This window comes from Pseudorca crassidens, chromosome 5, assembly GCF_039906515.1.
Source record: "Pseudorca crassidens isolate mPseCra1 chromosome 5, mPseCra1.hap1, whole genome shotgun sequence".
NCBI classification, from domain to species: Eukaryota; Metazoa; Chordata; class Mammalia; order Artiodactyla; family Delphinidae; genus Pseudorca; species Pseudorca crassidens.
In genome coordinates this window covers 134,318,305-134,333,361 of record NC_090300.1, presented here as the reverse complement: position 1 = coordinate 134,333,361, position 15,057 = coordinate 134,318,305, and the positions used below count along the sequence as shown (strand labels likewise).

Genomic DNA, 15,057 nt, shown 5'->3' with positions numbered 1-15,057 from the left:
TCTTCCCCTACTCACTCTATGGGATAAGATGGAAAAGGGGTAGAGAGAAGGGTTTCCGAGATATACATATTTATAAATCCTCATTCAAATATATCTACATATCAGTATTGCCAATTTAACATTTAATGAGTTTTACTCTGAGGCATTATGATAAGTACTAAAGCTAAGGAGATCAATAAAATATATATCTAAGCATAGGATTACTCAGAAACCCAGGGAGTAGGAAAGGCAAAACTCTCTGCCATTATGGACAACTCCAGATATAAAATTTGTTGAGCATAAAATATTTTTAAATTTGATCGTCAGAACAATTACTTCCATGAAGGTCAAACATAGCATACTGAAAGTGCATTGGATGGAGATCAGTGGCCTGGATCCTAGCTCCACATCAATCATTGCTTTGTCTCAGGTTTCTGATCTACTTGGTCTATGGATTTCCAAAGCCCCTTCCTATTCTATGCCTCCAAGCTATTGCAGTCAACCTACTAATTATCTATTTCTTATTATAATTCTGTTTCTGATTCTTCTCTTATTTCTCTTTTGCAGATCCTGTTCATGGGCATGATGACTGAGTACTATCATTACTTTTTCACAACCCTGGTAAGCATATCTGGTGGAAATGTATTCCACACTAAAAAAAAATCTTCAGTTAATTTTAAGTCAGCCCCACCAGTGTCAAGGCAAGTTATTGTCATGGAGATTTGTTTAACTTTCCTAAGAACCCTCTAAATGCAGAAATGCTGAACAGCAGGTGTCTTCCTTCCTTTCTTTCTTTCCCTTTCTTTCTTTGTTTCTTTCTTTCTTCTTTCTTTCTTCTTTCTTTCCTTCCTTCCTTCCTTCCTTCCTTCCTTCCTTCCTTCCTTCCTTCCTTCCTTCCTTCTTTCCTTCCTTCCTTCTTTCCTTCCTTCCCTCTTTCTTTCTTTTTTTCTCTCTTTCTTTCTTTCTTTTTCCTTTCTTAACTAGCATCAATGCAAGTGCACCCAGAAAGGAATTAAAATCAAGCTTTCATTAAATAGAAACTGCCAAAGTACAAACTATTAATAAAGAAGAATCATCTACATTTTCTATATACATTAGAGGGCACACTGAAGTGTATCTTGGCATTCTTTGATCTGATGTGATTTCCCCACCTGTGTCCAGTGGATAGCTGGATTAGCCAAGGTTCACCTGTCAGGTGCTTTGAAGACCGTCAAGATAAAGAGCTTGGGAGATGCTTTCCACATTGAACATTTTTCATCATAAGAAAAATCATGGCTCTAAGCTGGAGAAATTCAAAAGAAACTATACAACTTTAAATTTTGACAGATTATCAGATCAAGGAGAATGATTTAGGCAGTTAACAAATCAAAATGATGTGATAGCTCTCGCCACACACACACACACACACACACACACACACACACACACACACACACAATACATCCCTCCCAACACATACACTCCACTCTTTTACGTGAGAAGGAAATACAGAGCCAACCTCCGTTTCTAACCTATAAAAGTGTGTCGACTAAAATCTACCCAGATTTTGGGAGATTCAGTAAGAGTATCATTTTACCAAATAAAACTGGCAAGGCAGGCTAGTACGTTAGGGAAATCAAAGAATTTGGAACAAGGATCAGGCAGCTACCATACACATACTTCTAGAAGTAGTAAATTCCACTCCTAACTCAAGTATTTCTAAGAGCATGAAGGGTTGCAGAGGATGCCATGAGACAAATGCTTTGGGGCAGTTGTCAAAATTATCACTGCTCCTGAGCTTGGAGCTAGGGAGTGGGATGCAGGGCAGAAATTCCTGAACTAAAGTTTCCGTGGTCTTCCCTCCTTCATTGACATCCTGATCAGGTCCTCTGTCAGAACAGTTGAGGGAGACCCTGAGAACTGGAAAGTATCTTACTCTGATCACAAATATGGTCCTTTCCCCAACACCATGAACACGTAGGTCTTACTCAAGGTGAGATTGCCATCTGCCTTAGAACTTCCTATCCTTCCCAGGTGTACACACCAGTTGAGTTAGCTTCATTGAAATTTGAGAAAAATATAAACAAAGAAACCTAAGAAGGTTGGTCTTCAATGGAAGAACAAACCAGTTGCCCTCACACTCTTTCTTTCCTCAACCTCCACTAACAAGGGGATGTTGAAAATTGGGCCTCAAATTTTCCATATCGTATATTGCGTAGAAACAATTTGGAAACCAAGCTAATTTTGCACATGCTTAATGTATCCATTTTAGCACATTGTATTTTTGTACTGTTGAATTAATAAGGGATTCAATATGTATCCTGGAAGTTTCTGTCTGAACCCCCTGTATCTTGAGTAACTTTCCTTCTATTCATTGAGTGTGCTAAAGGAATCATTCTTCCTTGGGTCTGATTCTTTAAATTTGCTTCTTTAAGCAATTTCCTTTGGTTTTATCTGCATTCTGCCATGCTTTGCTTTTATATTCCTACCACTCTTGCTCATGAGTATTAATGAAACTTAAAGAAAAAATTAGTTAGTGCAAGGGAAATAAATATAACAATTTAAAAGGCAGTATACTTTTTCTTACATGAGCGAGTTCAGAGGTGCATTCTTATAGTTCTACAGTCTAATCCAAAGTTATCTTGGGAAGAACTAGTGATGTAGAAAAGAGTTATTCAAAATAATAAATCTATATGCATCTTCTGCACATATAAATCATGGAGTGTTTCTGAAGCTACTTCTCTTTAGTAACCACTATCATCAGAAATAATGTACTGTTTTGTATTGTTCTTTCATAAAGCAATTACATTGGTAAGTAATTTTTATGGAAGTTTTTCTCTTTTATTAACTGTTAAATGCTATTTTGAAAGTTTGGTTTATTCATAAATGTGAGATATTTTAATGATATATTTTAGTGTCTAACATTTCTTTACAGGAAAAAGTTGAAATAATCACTTAAGTCTATTTTAAATATGAGTCAACATAAACTTCTGGTTTACACTCAGCTTCACCTGTAATGGAAAATACTAGAGTGGGTTCAAGTTTTTTCCCTGCAACATTATCTAAAAGGGAACAAATACTACTGTTAAGATACATCAACACAACCATAAGCTCCAGTTTATTCTCTGAAGAGAACACTTTGGTTCTTATTCTAAGCTTGTGAAAATGCTAACTCTTTCTACTTTTATCATTTTTAATATTGCTCAGGACTTATTTGCCCCAGGCATTCTTTATGCTCTCATTATACGGGACATAGGTTATTTTCAGTGAGCAAGGGAATGGTATTTTTTTTTTTTTTTTTTGCTGAGAGTTATCTTTCCATCAAATGTATATGCAAGTTCCAAACTTCACCTCCTTTGCAAGATTCAAGGCAGCCTGGGGCAGCAAGTTTTGAGGGAGAAGAGTGGTACTACCACTGACAAGTGGATCATTCTCAGGCCAGTCACATCACAACTCAGAACCACAGTTTCCTCATCTAGAAAATAAAAGCAGTGAATCAAATGGACACAAATATCCCTTTCAATTCCCCAAAGACTATATCCTAGGAACAGAATTCTCTAGCTTCTCAGAATGTCACATCCTGTTCCCAAGGGCATACTAATTATTGGCAGCTAAATTCTTGTTCTTGGTTTATACCAACTTTAACGGTATTGCAAAAAAAAAAAAAAAGAAAAGAAAAAAGGATGAAAATGAAAACTGATTACTTAGAGTTTGTCAGGCAGCATGCAAGTGAAAAACAAGAGGAAATGTTCTTTTATAGAACCAGTGTGATGATGGCTGCCATTCTTGTTTTAATCATTTGTTGCTTCTACAATCATTAGTTCTCTTTTGCCTTAAGAGCACAGAAAATGTTAACTCTTTCTACTTTTATCATTTTTAATACTGCGCAGGACTTATTTGCTTTAGATCTGGAACTCTATAGGTACAGTGGTGTAAATATGACCGGGTTTCGGCTGCTTAATGTTGACAATCCTCACGTGTCATCCATCATTGAGAAGTGGTCCATGGAGAGACTGCAGGCCCCACCCAGGCCTGGGACTGGCCTTTTGGATGGCATGATGACAGTAAGTAGTTTTAAAATAAAATCATTTGAGATGATGTTTGACTTCCTTAGAGGTTAGGTTAAGAATCTCATATGCTTGGGCTTCCCTGGTGGTGCAGTGGTTGAGAGTCCACTTGCCGATGCAGGGGACACGGGTTCGTGCCCCAGTCTGGGAAGATCCCACATGCCGCGGAGCGGCTGTGCCCGTGAGCCATGACCGCTGATCCTGCGCGTCCGGAGCCTGTGCTCCGCAACGGGAGAGGCCACAACAGTGAGAGGCCCGCGTACCGAAAAAAAAAAAAAAGAATCTCATATGCTTTTCATAGTGAGAGGAAAAGTGTTATAACCTGTGCCTTGACTTGTATGAGAAGAGGAGAAAGCATTTTATGTACAGTAAGTTCCCTACATATGAACGAGTTCCCTTCCAAGAGCACGTTCGTAAGTCCAATTTGTTCGTAAGTCCAACAAAGTTTGCCTTGGTACCCAGCTATCACAATAGGCTATATAATACTGAACTATAATAGATTTATAATACTTTTCACAGAAATAATACATAGAAAACAAACAAACACAAAAAATAAAGGAAACATTTTTAATCTTACAGTACAGTACCTTGAAAAGTACAGTAGTACAGTCCAACAGCTGGCATACAGAGGCTGGCATCGAGTGAATAGGCAAGAAGAGTTACTGACTGGAGATGGGAGAGGAGGTGGGAGATGGTAGAGCTGACAGATCATCAGCAATAGGAGATGGAGGGAAAACTGCAATTTCACTGACGCCTGAAGTTGATGAAACACACATTTGAATCTTTGAAATTTCACAACTTGAAGGTTCATATATAGGGACTACTATTTTGAAAGCCTGTGCATGGCTACTATCAAAAACTGCTATTTTCAGCTTCCTGAGAGTAATGGCTTCAGATAAAAAAGTTAACAGGTGTAGCCACCACTGTCAGCCAAATGGAGACAAAGCATAAACAAAAGCAAGGGTAAGTGGGGAGAGGGTTGCCCCTGGGAATGTGACCTTGGGAAGGAGGGAGGGAAAGAGAGGAGTAAGCTGCCTATAAAGGTTCTGCAGAACCAGCTTGCCTTCCTCGCTTCTGCTACATCTCAGCAAGCAGAAGTGCATGTGGAAAAATCTGGATTTCCATAGAGTTGGTGTGTTCACATTCTTCCCGTCCTGGGTACATGGAGGTACACCTCTGCAGACACTGACAGTGCTTTATACCAGCCACATGTCGCTCTCGAAGCAGATGCCAAGCCTGCCTCCTAAGGAGAGACAGGTACTCTGCTGAACAGATAAATTGCAAACTGCCTCGTCAGAGAGCTTCTCACTAACATCATTTGTCTCTTGTTGTCAAATGCACTTCTCTAATGAAGCTCCCTGTGTGATGGAAGAAAATTGCAGGAAAAAAAAAAAAGATTTCTGTGCCGGAACAGTGTCATCCAAAGGAAAAGATATTGGGAATGTGGGCAGGTAATAGCATTTTAAATTGGCATAGTATTTCATTCTCTGTTCCCATCATCAGGAGAAACACTATTGCTTTTAAGATGCAATTTACTGGTAACTGAAAGGTATCATCGCACATAGAAATAAACTTGAGATTTCTCTTCTTTTTCTACCTTCTTTAAATGAGGTACAAATGACAAAAAAGAATAAATGAATAAATGAAGTGGTTCTGGAGGATCCCATGTTCAAGGTCTCTGTTTTTTTAAACCTGAAATAACTCAAAATACACAAAGAGATCTGAAAGATAATGATAGAAAGCATTTTGGTACAAATGAGTTTTAGGATGATTTGAAACATTGCTTTGAATAAGAATAAGTAGAAAATACCCAGGGAAATACTAGACTTCTGAAAAGGAAGAAGAAAAGCTAAAGAAAGAGAGAGAAGAGGAGGGAGAGGGAGCGAGTGAGCGAGAGAGAAAGAGGTGCTAATTTTGGGGGGTTTTTTTCCCTGCTGGATTTATAATTCCAGTGTGTTCAAATATGATACAAAATCTTCTGCCCATACCCCAACCCCACCTCCCAAACAAGATCTCTATCACAGGATGAGGTTTTTACCTATGCTTGGTATGTACGCCTAAAAGAGTTATAGTTTGGAGTTATATTAACACAGATTGTGGATTCGCGACAAACATTAAATATTCATCACAAGTATGGCTTAATGTAGCAAATAAGTGCCTGTTCCCTTCAGTTATACTGAGCTGACACAACAGTTTGTACATATTGACTGAGATGAGGCAAACCACTGAATGAGGGAGATAGAGCCATTCCATTCTCACCCAATCAGGCCCAGCGGTCCTGTGGACATGAAGCATGGCAGAGCCAAGTTCCCAGTGGATGAGAGATCCCATTCGGTCTAGAGTTTCTCATTGTCTTTTCATCTAACCAGAGGGGTCTCTGTTATTATTGCTGTTATTGTTATTATAATAAACTATAAAAAGGAAATGGGGATTTATTAGGACAGAAGACGGTGGCTCACCAGGTTGCTCTAAAATTGGGTACGGTAGCTATATTAGGGCATGACATTATTAGTCGAAAACAGTGGTAGCACTCAGTTGCCCACTAGCAGTCGGATCCCATCGTCATTTCAAGATAGAGCCTTGAAATTGATCCTGTGAAGCATAGTGTTGATCTTTATTTATCCAAAGAGTCCATTTTGCAGTTCACTGTTTCCTTTTGGCTTCTAGTAGAGGCGGCTAATTTGGGGATATAGAAACAGAGTCACAGAAAGGTTAAAGGACAAGTATAAGGGCATCCAACAGACTGATCATTGAGTCAAGAGAGCACACCTCAAGTCCCCAAGCCCGGGCCCAGTGCTAACAGGTCTTTGTTCTCAAATTGCCTCTGTACTCAAACTCTTTCTTCTCTACCTTAAAGTTAAAAAGTCCTTTGGTTTCAATTCCACTGGGCCTATATATCTCAGGTCCAGCATTCCATTCATTTTTGCACCTCCAGGATTTGCTGCTTCCATCGCCTAGAACCTTCCCTTCTTCAGGTTTGCTCAAATGCTACCTCACCGGAGAGGCCTTCTATGAACCTGCTACCTAATATAGTAGTCCCCTTCCTGTTATTCCCCCTCCCCTAACCTGCTTTACCTTTCTCTGTAGCCCTTATGACAATACGTCATATTTATATTTGTTCGTTGCCATCCCCTATAACAACATAAACTCCATGAAGCTGGAGATTTTGTCTTTTCGTGTTCTGCTCTATTCCCAGCACTAGGAAAGGGCTGGCACAGAGCAGATCTTCAATAAATATGTATTTAATACAGGAATTAACGTGCTAAATAAATATGAATTGAGGTCTACTAAGACTCAAGATATTAAATGAAAAATATTCATGTAGGCTAGAAATAATACTGCAAAAGTTCAAAGAGAGCTTCTATAAATAAGAAATGGACATGATTAGTAAATAGATTATTCTAAAGTAATAATATTATTTGAAAAATTAGCCATAGAGTAACCATTATTAATATTTAAGTAATACCCTACTATAATGGAATTTCTTTCTCCTAAATCACACGCATTATCCCACCATTCTCCAAAGTGAATTTCCCTGTAGCCCTTTATAGTCATATTTTTCTGTGTGCCGCATACATACACAGATGCACATATGAATATATAATATAGGAATTTTTCTAACTTATGTATTTTTACTTTCCACCTGCTTATCTATTTTCCTCTTCAAAGTTTTAACTATTAAGAATTTCTTAGAACGTCATACACTAAAAATATCCTCAAAGAATAGTATTATGTCAAAACACATCCAAATCTGAAAATAAGAAGAAGTAGGCCATGTCTAAGCCCAAAAATTTTGACTTCAGATTTAAGAAACATAAATTTAATTAGAGAAAAAATATTGACTTTAAAAGACAGGGTTACGGGCTTCCCTGGTGGCTCAGTGGTTGAGAGTCCGCCTGCCGATACAGGGGACAAGGGTTCGTGCCCCAGTCTGGGAAGATCCCACATGCAGCGGAGCGGCTGGGCCCGTGAGCCATGGCCGTTGAGCCTGCGCGTCCGGAGCCTGTACTCCGCAACGGGAGAGGCCACGACAGTGAGAGGCCCACGTACCGCAAAAAAACAAAAACCAAAAACAGGGTTAAAATTGAGTTAAGAAAACTGTTACCGAGTCAATAGGTTCAAAAATAGTGAAACTCATTATTTGAAAACATCTTGAGATATTAAAAAAAGTGTTTTATCAACCAAAATGTTAATTAACTTTCTTGAAGTTTAGAGTGATTTTGTAAAATCTACTTCATTCCTTTTCTCTATGTTTAAATTTCTCTCAGCATTTGGGCTAATTTGATCTATTGGCTTTTGAGGATAGACTAGAGTAATTGAGTGGCCCATTCTCAGATGGAGTCTTCTCTGATTTTGAACCTAAAATTGTGTATGATTCAATACTGCAGTCATGGGAACAGCAAAACATCGATGTCATCTGCCTTCCCAGTTCTTCAAATGCACTCACGATGAGTAGTTAAGTCAGTACCCTTATCTTACATCTAAGTCTTTCCTATAATGATCCACAGAGAAGACCACTTTGAGTGTCCAACTTTAGTGTCCACTCTGAGTGTCCACTGTTACCCTTGTGATGAAAGACAATAGGCAGTGAGATTCAGTAGAAAAAGCAAGATCTTTCCAGATAAGGAAAACCTAGTTTTTAGTCTTTGCTATATCCCTGAATAATTAAATAACCTAAATTATTTAGTCTTTCTGAACCTCCTAGCTCATCTGTAAATCTCTATAATAATACTTTACAGTGTTACTTTACAAATTAAATCAGATAACATATATAAAGCCTTTAGGACATAGAATTGAATTTACTTGATGATACCTGCTGTTCTGCCAATTTGTAGTCAATCAAAGAAGAACAAAAGACATTCTGAAATACAGAGGCAGAATTATTATTCTGTCTTATTGAAGCCAGAATCCATTTATTTACAAGAGACACATTCCTCAGTTTGCACATATAGCCCAAGGTGGCTTATTCCCTGGGACATGTGTGACCTTGTATGACCAGTAGCATCACTCAGGCCTGTTTTCCAACTCCACATATAGTTCTCTTTCCCCTATTCCTGTCTTTCTCAAAAGCTGGCAAATACTCATTGAGGCTCACAATATGCCAACTTCTGGGCCAGTCCTCACTGGACATGTCAGAACTGCAGTCCTAATTACTGAATTTCTAGACTGTGAGTACATGGTGATATCTTTGCTACCTTCTACAACGTGTTTCTAAACCCCAGCTCTCTCTTGAGTTGCTCTCCCCTACTTCCTGCGTGCTCACCACCTCTCCTAGCACTTTCATTCCCTCAGAAGCATCCACCCCCACCAGATTTTGCTCCCTAGCAGGGTTCATGTAGGCAAAACACTAGTCCTCCCACCCTTATCAGAATCCTCATCAGTTCAAGAGGCATGTCTCAGAAAAGAGGGAAACCAGCTAATTCATACTAAGAGGCAAATTTCTGTTAGCTCTATGCTGTGGGTGAGATATTTGCATTGTAATAGAGGAAAATGTTAACACCATGAAAGAAAGGAAATTCAGGAAATGAGGGGGATGAGGTATTATTTTAAAGTATTTCCCTCCTAGAGAACTGACTTGTCTATCCATATCAGGTTAGTGAGAATGTTTCTAAATTTGGAAAGAAAATGGGAAATCTATACTTTTTGCTCATTTGCTTTCCAAAGACTAGGTCTCCCTATCTCCTCTAGCTTTCTCCAACAACAGTTACATACCAGGCAGGCAGAAAAACGTGAAGACTCCATAGGGCTAGATCATGTTTTTAGTCCTCATCCCTAAGGTGACGTAGCATCTCATCGTTTTGTATTGGGGTCTCCAAGGCCACATTCAGATTTGATGATTTGCTAGGACTCACAGAAATCAGAAAAGATGTTATACTCACAGTTACAGTTTATTACAGTAAAAGGATACAAATTAAAATCAGCAAAGGAAAAAGTCACAAAGGACCAAGTCCAGAAGAAACCATGCATGAGCTTCTAGTGGTCCTCTCCCACGACAGTTGCATTGACAGTGCTTTATTCTCACAGCAAAGATGTGTGACAACATTATGAAGTGTTGCCAACAGGGAAGCTCATCTGAGGCTTGGTGTCCAGGGATTTTATATGGGGGGAGGGGGTCAGTCACATAGGCATAGAGCACCTACACAGCTGACTTTAGTTGGTCTCCAGCCACTCCAGAGGTCAAACTGATATGGCATGGTCCAGAGCCCCAAGTGAACAAAAACAGGCATTCACCATAAATCACACCGTTAGCATAAACTATTTGCATTACCCAAGACCCCAGGGATACAACGATACTCTGATCAGGCAGGATATTTTAAGGAGGTAATCTCCCAGAAGCCAGTCAAAGGCCAATCCTTTCTTCAGAATGTGCAGAGATTGAACATCCTGAGCCCTCTGAGTTAATCCTTTATTGCACATCATTGTAATAACCAAAACATTATGCCTTGGCAAGAAGCTCACTTTCAATATGCCTGTTTCGTGATACACGTTGTTGCAAAAAGATTCTCTTACAGGCGTTGAGCACTGTGGTCTCTTCCAGGCTTTAGATGCAAATAAAATGTGAACACAAACATATTTGAAACACAAGCCAGTTTTTTTTTTTTACATTTACCTAAAATGACTTGAGAGTTGCTGTTTGGTAAGCAGGCCTCCAGCATAAAACTGAAAAGAGGAGGAAATTCAGTGGTAGTTCATTTGTGCTATAAAATACTTAAATATCTCCTCAATTTAAGAAAACACTTTATGACAAGGGGAAGCATAGTTTAAGAATAAATGGTTTTTTTTCCTTGAATTTGGAAAGCACTGGTCAGGCCTATAGTTTTGAAACTTGTTATTACCTGGCCCAGTGTAGAGACAACCTTGACAAAGAAAGTCAAAATCGTAGTCTCTACGTTAAGTTTATGAAAAAGTTAAGATCATTGGAATTCCTCTCCTCACACTTCTCTATCAAATCAATCAGCCAGTTATTGAATATATATACAAAAGTGTTTCAAAAAGGCATATTGCACTGCTAAAAAGGTCCAGGTCCCCATAGCATAGTGGTTAAGGGTATGAGCTCTGAAATCTAAACTTTCATCCTGAGATGGAATCTTCATTCCTTGCTTTACTGGCTACATAACTTTAGGCAAGTTATTAAAGTTGTTTCCTATATCTCCAAGCCTCAATTTCTCTGTCTGTAAAATGGGGACAATACCTACATCAAAGGTTTAACTTCAGTAATTAAAGGAGACAACTTGTAAAATGCTTATAGTGCCTGGCATGTAGTTAATCATCAATGGATATTGACCACTGTTGACTTATTATTATAATCATTAAATTATCAGACAAATAGTTGGTTTAGAAGCAGTTCAGCTTGTGGTTGAGAGCATAAACTCTAACACCAACTTCCTGCATTTGAATCTTGGCTTTCCCACCACTAGTTTGGGGGCAACATTTAACCTTGTCAATTCTTCATCCATAAAGGAGTAGAAGTCATGGTGAAGATTAAATGTTTTCAAAATATTTGAAATAGCACCTGACATATGAGTGCTCAATAAATGCCAGCTACTATGAAAGATTACATTTTTAACAGTCTCATTCTGTCAATAGATTAGCCTTAGACTAGTCACTTAATTTCCCTTTCTGATCTATAAAATGGATTATATCAGTCTTGAACTGACATGACCAGAATATTTTTAAGCTTTAACAATTATCACCATCACAACTTCTATATATCACTCATATTAAGTATGAGTGAAACAATTAATCTTAGAAATACATCATAAAACCTTGGGATTATACAGTTTTCACAAAAGTGTATTTTATTTTAAGCATGAAATAATATTAATTCCTTCAGCAAACATTTATTAAACAACTTTTATGTGCCAAGAACTGTGCTAGCCACTAAAAAATGAAGTTGAGCACTTTTATCAAGAAAGAGATGTAAAAACAATAACTATAAGTATAGTATATGGAAAATGCAGTGATAGAGATTGCACAGGATAATAAGTATTCAAAGTAGAGATATTCTCTGGACTCAAAGATTAATAGAATGCAAGATGTAGTTCCCCTTATTTTCTCTTTCTACCTCCATCAAGACATGTTCAATAAATTATGAATAAATATATGTTGAATAACTCAACTGATTTTGGAAAACTGCATGATAGTCTTCATTATAAGACCTAGATTCTTGGTTTAACTACCCAATTACTGGCTATATGTATGACCTTACACAAATCAATATACTGTCTGGAGGTCAATTTCCTACATAATAAATAGTTTAATCCATCTATTCTGCTTATTTTGTGGGGTTGTTGAGAATTTCAAATGAGCTAATATATTTGAAGTTGCTATGAAAATCCTCAAGTAAAATATGAAGGTATTATAAGATTTTATCCTTAAGGAAAACCACAGGGCAGTATATTTTATAAAATGCTGAGAGCATTATGTGAAATTTTGCAAATGAGAGAAATTTCATGAGGAGTTGAAGAATATGTCCAGCTCCCCAAAGGAATGACTACTTATAATCTCTATCAGGAAAGTAAGTGCTAACAAGAGTACATATTTTCTGAGGAAGTTCCACATGTCTGTTCTTCAGAAGGTCTCTTCAAATCTGCCGTTGAATTTCACTCTATGACTACAACCTTCTTGACTCTGGTAAATGGAAGTGTCCTAACATGAGTATCCTTATCTGAAAATCACATGTTAATTTTACTCACAACACTTTCTTTCTACCAAATATAAACAAGTAAATAGACTGATAGATAGGTAAATACTGAGAAACAGAATCCAATATTGAACCTCTAACTCAATGTAGTTGATCTTAACACTGGGCTTACCATAAGACACTCCAAAAATATTTGTTCCCTGAGTCAAGTCTTTTGTGGCTGATCAAAGTTCCGTTTCTTTTTTTCTTTTTAAGAACTTAAAACAAAGCAAAGCCATAACTACAATTTTTTCTGGCATTTGAGATATTATTTTAGAGAAAAATAAGTATTGGAGAATGACAGGTGTTCAGCTGGAGAATAAATGGCTGCTGAGTTCAGAAAAATAGAAGATAAGGAAGCAGGCAGAGTGATTACGCAGGTAAAGGAAGCTAAGCAAAGGTGGAATTGAAGATGTGGTGTGTGTCTTCCTCCACAGACTGAAGCGGCTCTGATGTATGATGCTGTGTACATTGTGGCCATTGCCTCCCACCGGGCTTCCCAGCTGACTGTCAGCTCCCTGCAGTGCCATCGACACAAGCCATGGCGCCTTGGACCCAGATTTATGAACCTGATCAAAGAGGCAAGTGATGCTTGTTCACAGTTAAGTTCTTCCTTTGGCTTAGTGCTTCTGGACTTGTCCAAGTGTTGAGGTCCTTCCCATTTGGCTCTGTTGGCATTATGTCTGTAAGAGATGAGAAGGCATCATCAACCAGTCTGCTGGGAATTCACTGTTAAAAGTTTGTCTAGAAGAACTGTCAGGAACTTTCCAGGGTGATGTTGAGAAGCTTTAAAAAGCTACCAGATCATAACGTTCACCATCCTTCATTTCAACTATAACCCCAGCTGCTGCTGGCCCTCCACACATGTTCAAAATAGCTCGCAGGTGCTTATTCTATGGCCTGTTGAGTCAAGGGGTAGGTTGGTCCATCTCTGAAGAGTACCAGAGATAATTCCCATGTTGTCAGCCTCTAGTGCCTCTAGTCCCAGTGGTTTCCTAAGTCTTGGTTTCTACAGGACTGAACAGAAGGACCTCTTTGTTCTAACGATATACTGATTATTTCTCCATTTGTCAGCTAACTGGAAAAGTCTGGTACCTTTCAAAACCTACCACATGTACTAAAGGATTTTCAAGAGTACAGTGTTTGGGAAAGAAAAGAATTCTCACTGCTATTTCAGGGCAATAGCCCTGAAATCTTAGGCACCCATTCCTTTCCTCTAAGGCTACTTGACATCCCTTCACCAGACCCTGTTCTAAGATCCTGAGATGCCTTATAGACATGTATTCTTGGATTATCTTTGACCCCAACACACATTTCAGAGTGTGTCTGGACTTGACAAGATGAAATAAGGTACTTGGGGGCAGCCGGGCCTGACTGAGGATACACCATACGCTGTGATGCTGTTCTAATGCTTTCTCTATGGGATGCAGAGATTTACCTCTCAAGTGAAGAGTATCTTTATTCCTTTCTGTACTGGAGTAGGATGGGGTGAGACAAAGCCATAAAAGAGAGTGTCAGGGAACATAGTGCAAGAGAAGAATGCCCAACCAAGAGCAAGGGAGAAATCTAAAGAAAGATACCTACTTAGGTCTTTATCTCTGCTAGTCTCTTCAGCACCTACAGACCCCTCTTCAGGCTCTTCAATCTACTTCCTCATTGAAGGCTGGCTCTGATCCATAAGGGTCAGGACCAGAGAGACAGGCAGTATGAAGGTTAATACTACCCAGGCTCCAAACCAAGGTTATTTACAAGGCTGGGACTGAAGTATGGCTAACAGCAAAGAAGTGCCTTGGGCACACAATTTAAGGAGGCACTTATTCTCAAGCTTGAACCCTGCATTTCCAAGAGACTGAGAGAGAGTGCTTCCTTAAATTATGTGCCCTGGGTCCCTCTCTTACCTCATCCTATTCCTGGCATGGTTATTTGGGTTTAAATTCCAGCTCCACCAACACTTATGAGCAATGTAACCTGGATAAGTTACTTAAACTCCTTGTGTCTCAGTTTTCTCACCTGTAAAATAGGAATAAAATCTTCTATCTCACAGCATTATTGTGAGGATAAAGAGTAAAGTTAATACTTGTGAAGAGCAGTGCGGCAACATAGTAAGAATCTGAAACATTAGCTATTCTCTTACCATTGGAATGGACCACTCATAACAGCTCTTGTTCAGTTCTACTGAGGATGATGCCAGGAATTTAAAACTGGCAACAGAAACAACAACAGAGAAATCACAAATAGGCATAAAATGACCCGTTCGGACAACTACATACATCTGACATACTGTGCCTAATAGGAAAACATCACACAGCCTCTCCTCTCCCTGCAGCGATCATAGTTATGTCCTGAATC

At 38.7% G+C, this 15,057-nt stretch overlaps 1 protein-coding gene across 9 annotated transcripts in view; it reads left to right on the top strand.

Annotated features, from left to right (window-relative positions):
• Positions 1–15,057, top strand: part of GRIK1 (glutamate ionotropic receptor kainate type subunit 1) — a 418,460-nt gene that overhangs the window by 293,101 nt on the left and 110,302 nt on the right. For 7 of the 9 annotated variants that reach the window (XM_067739306.1, XM_067739303.1, XM_067739304.1 and 4 more), the window contains exons 5-7: positions 547–600; positions 3,849–4,022; positions 13,146–13,289. In XM_067739306.1, the coding sequence (XP_067595407.1) occupies positions 547–600; positions 3,849–4,022; positions 13,146–13,289 (372 nt within the window). The remainder of the gene's footprint in view (positions 1–546; positions 601–3,848; positions 4,023–13,145; positions 13,290–15,057) is intronic. The other 2 variants (XM_067739309.1, XM_067739308.1) reach the window with 1 other exon arrangement.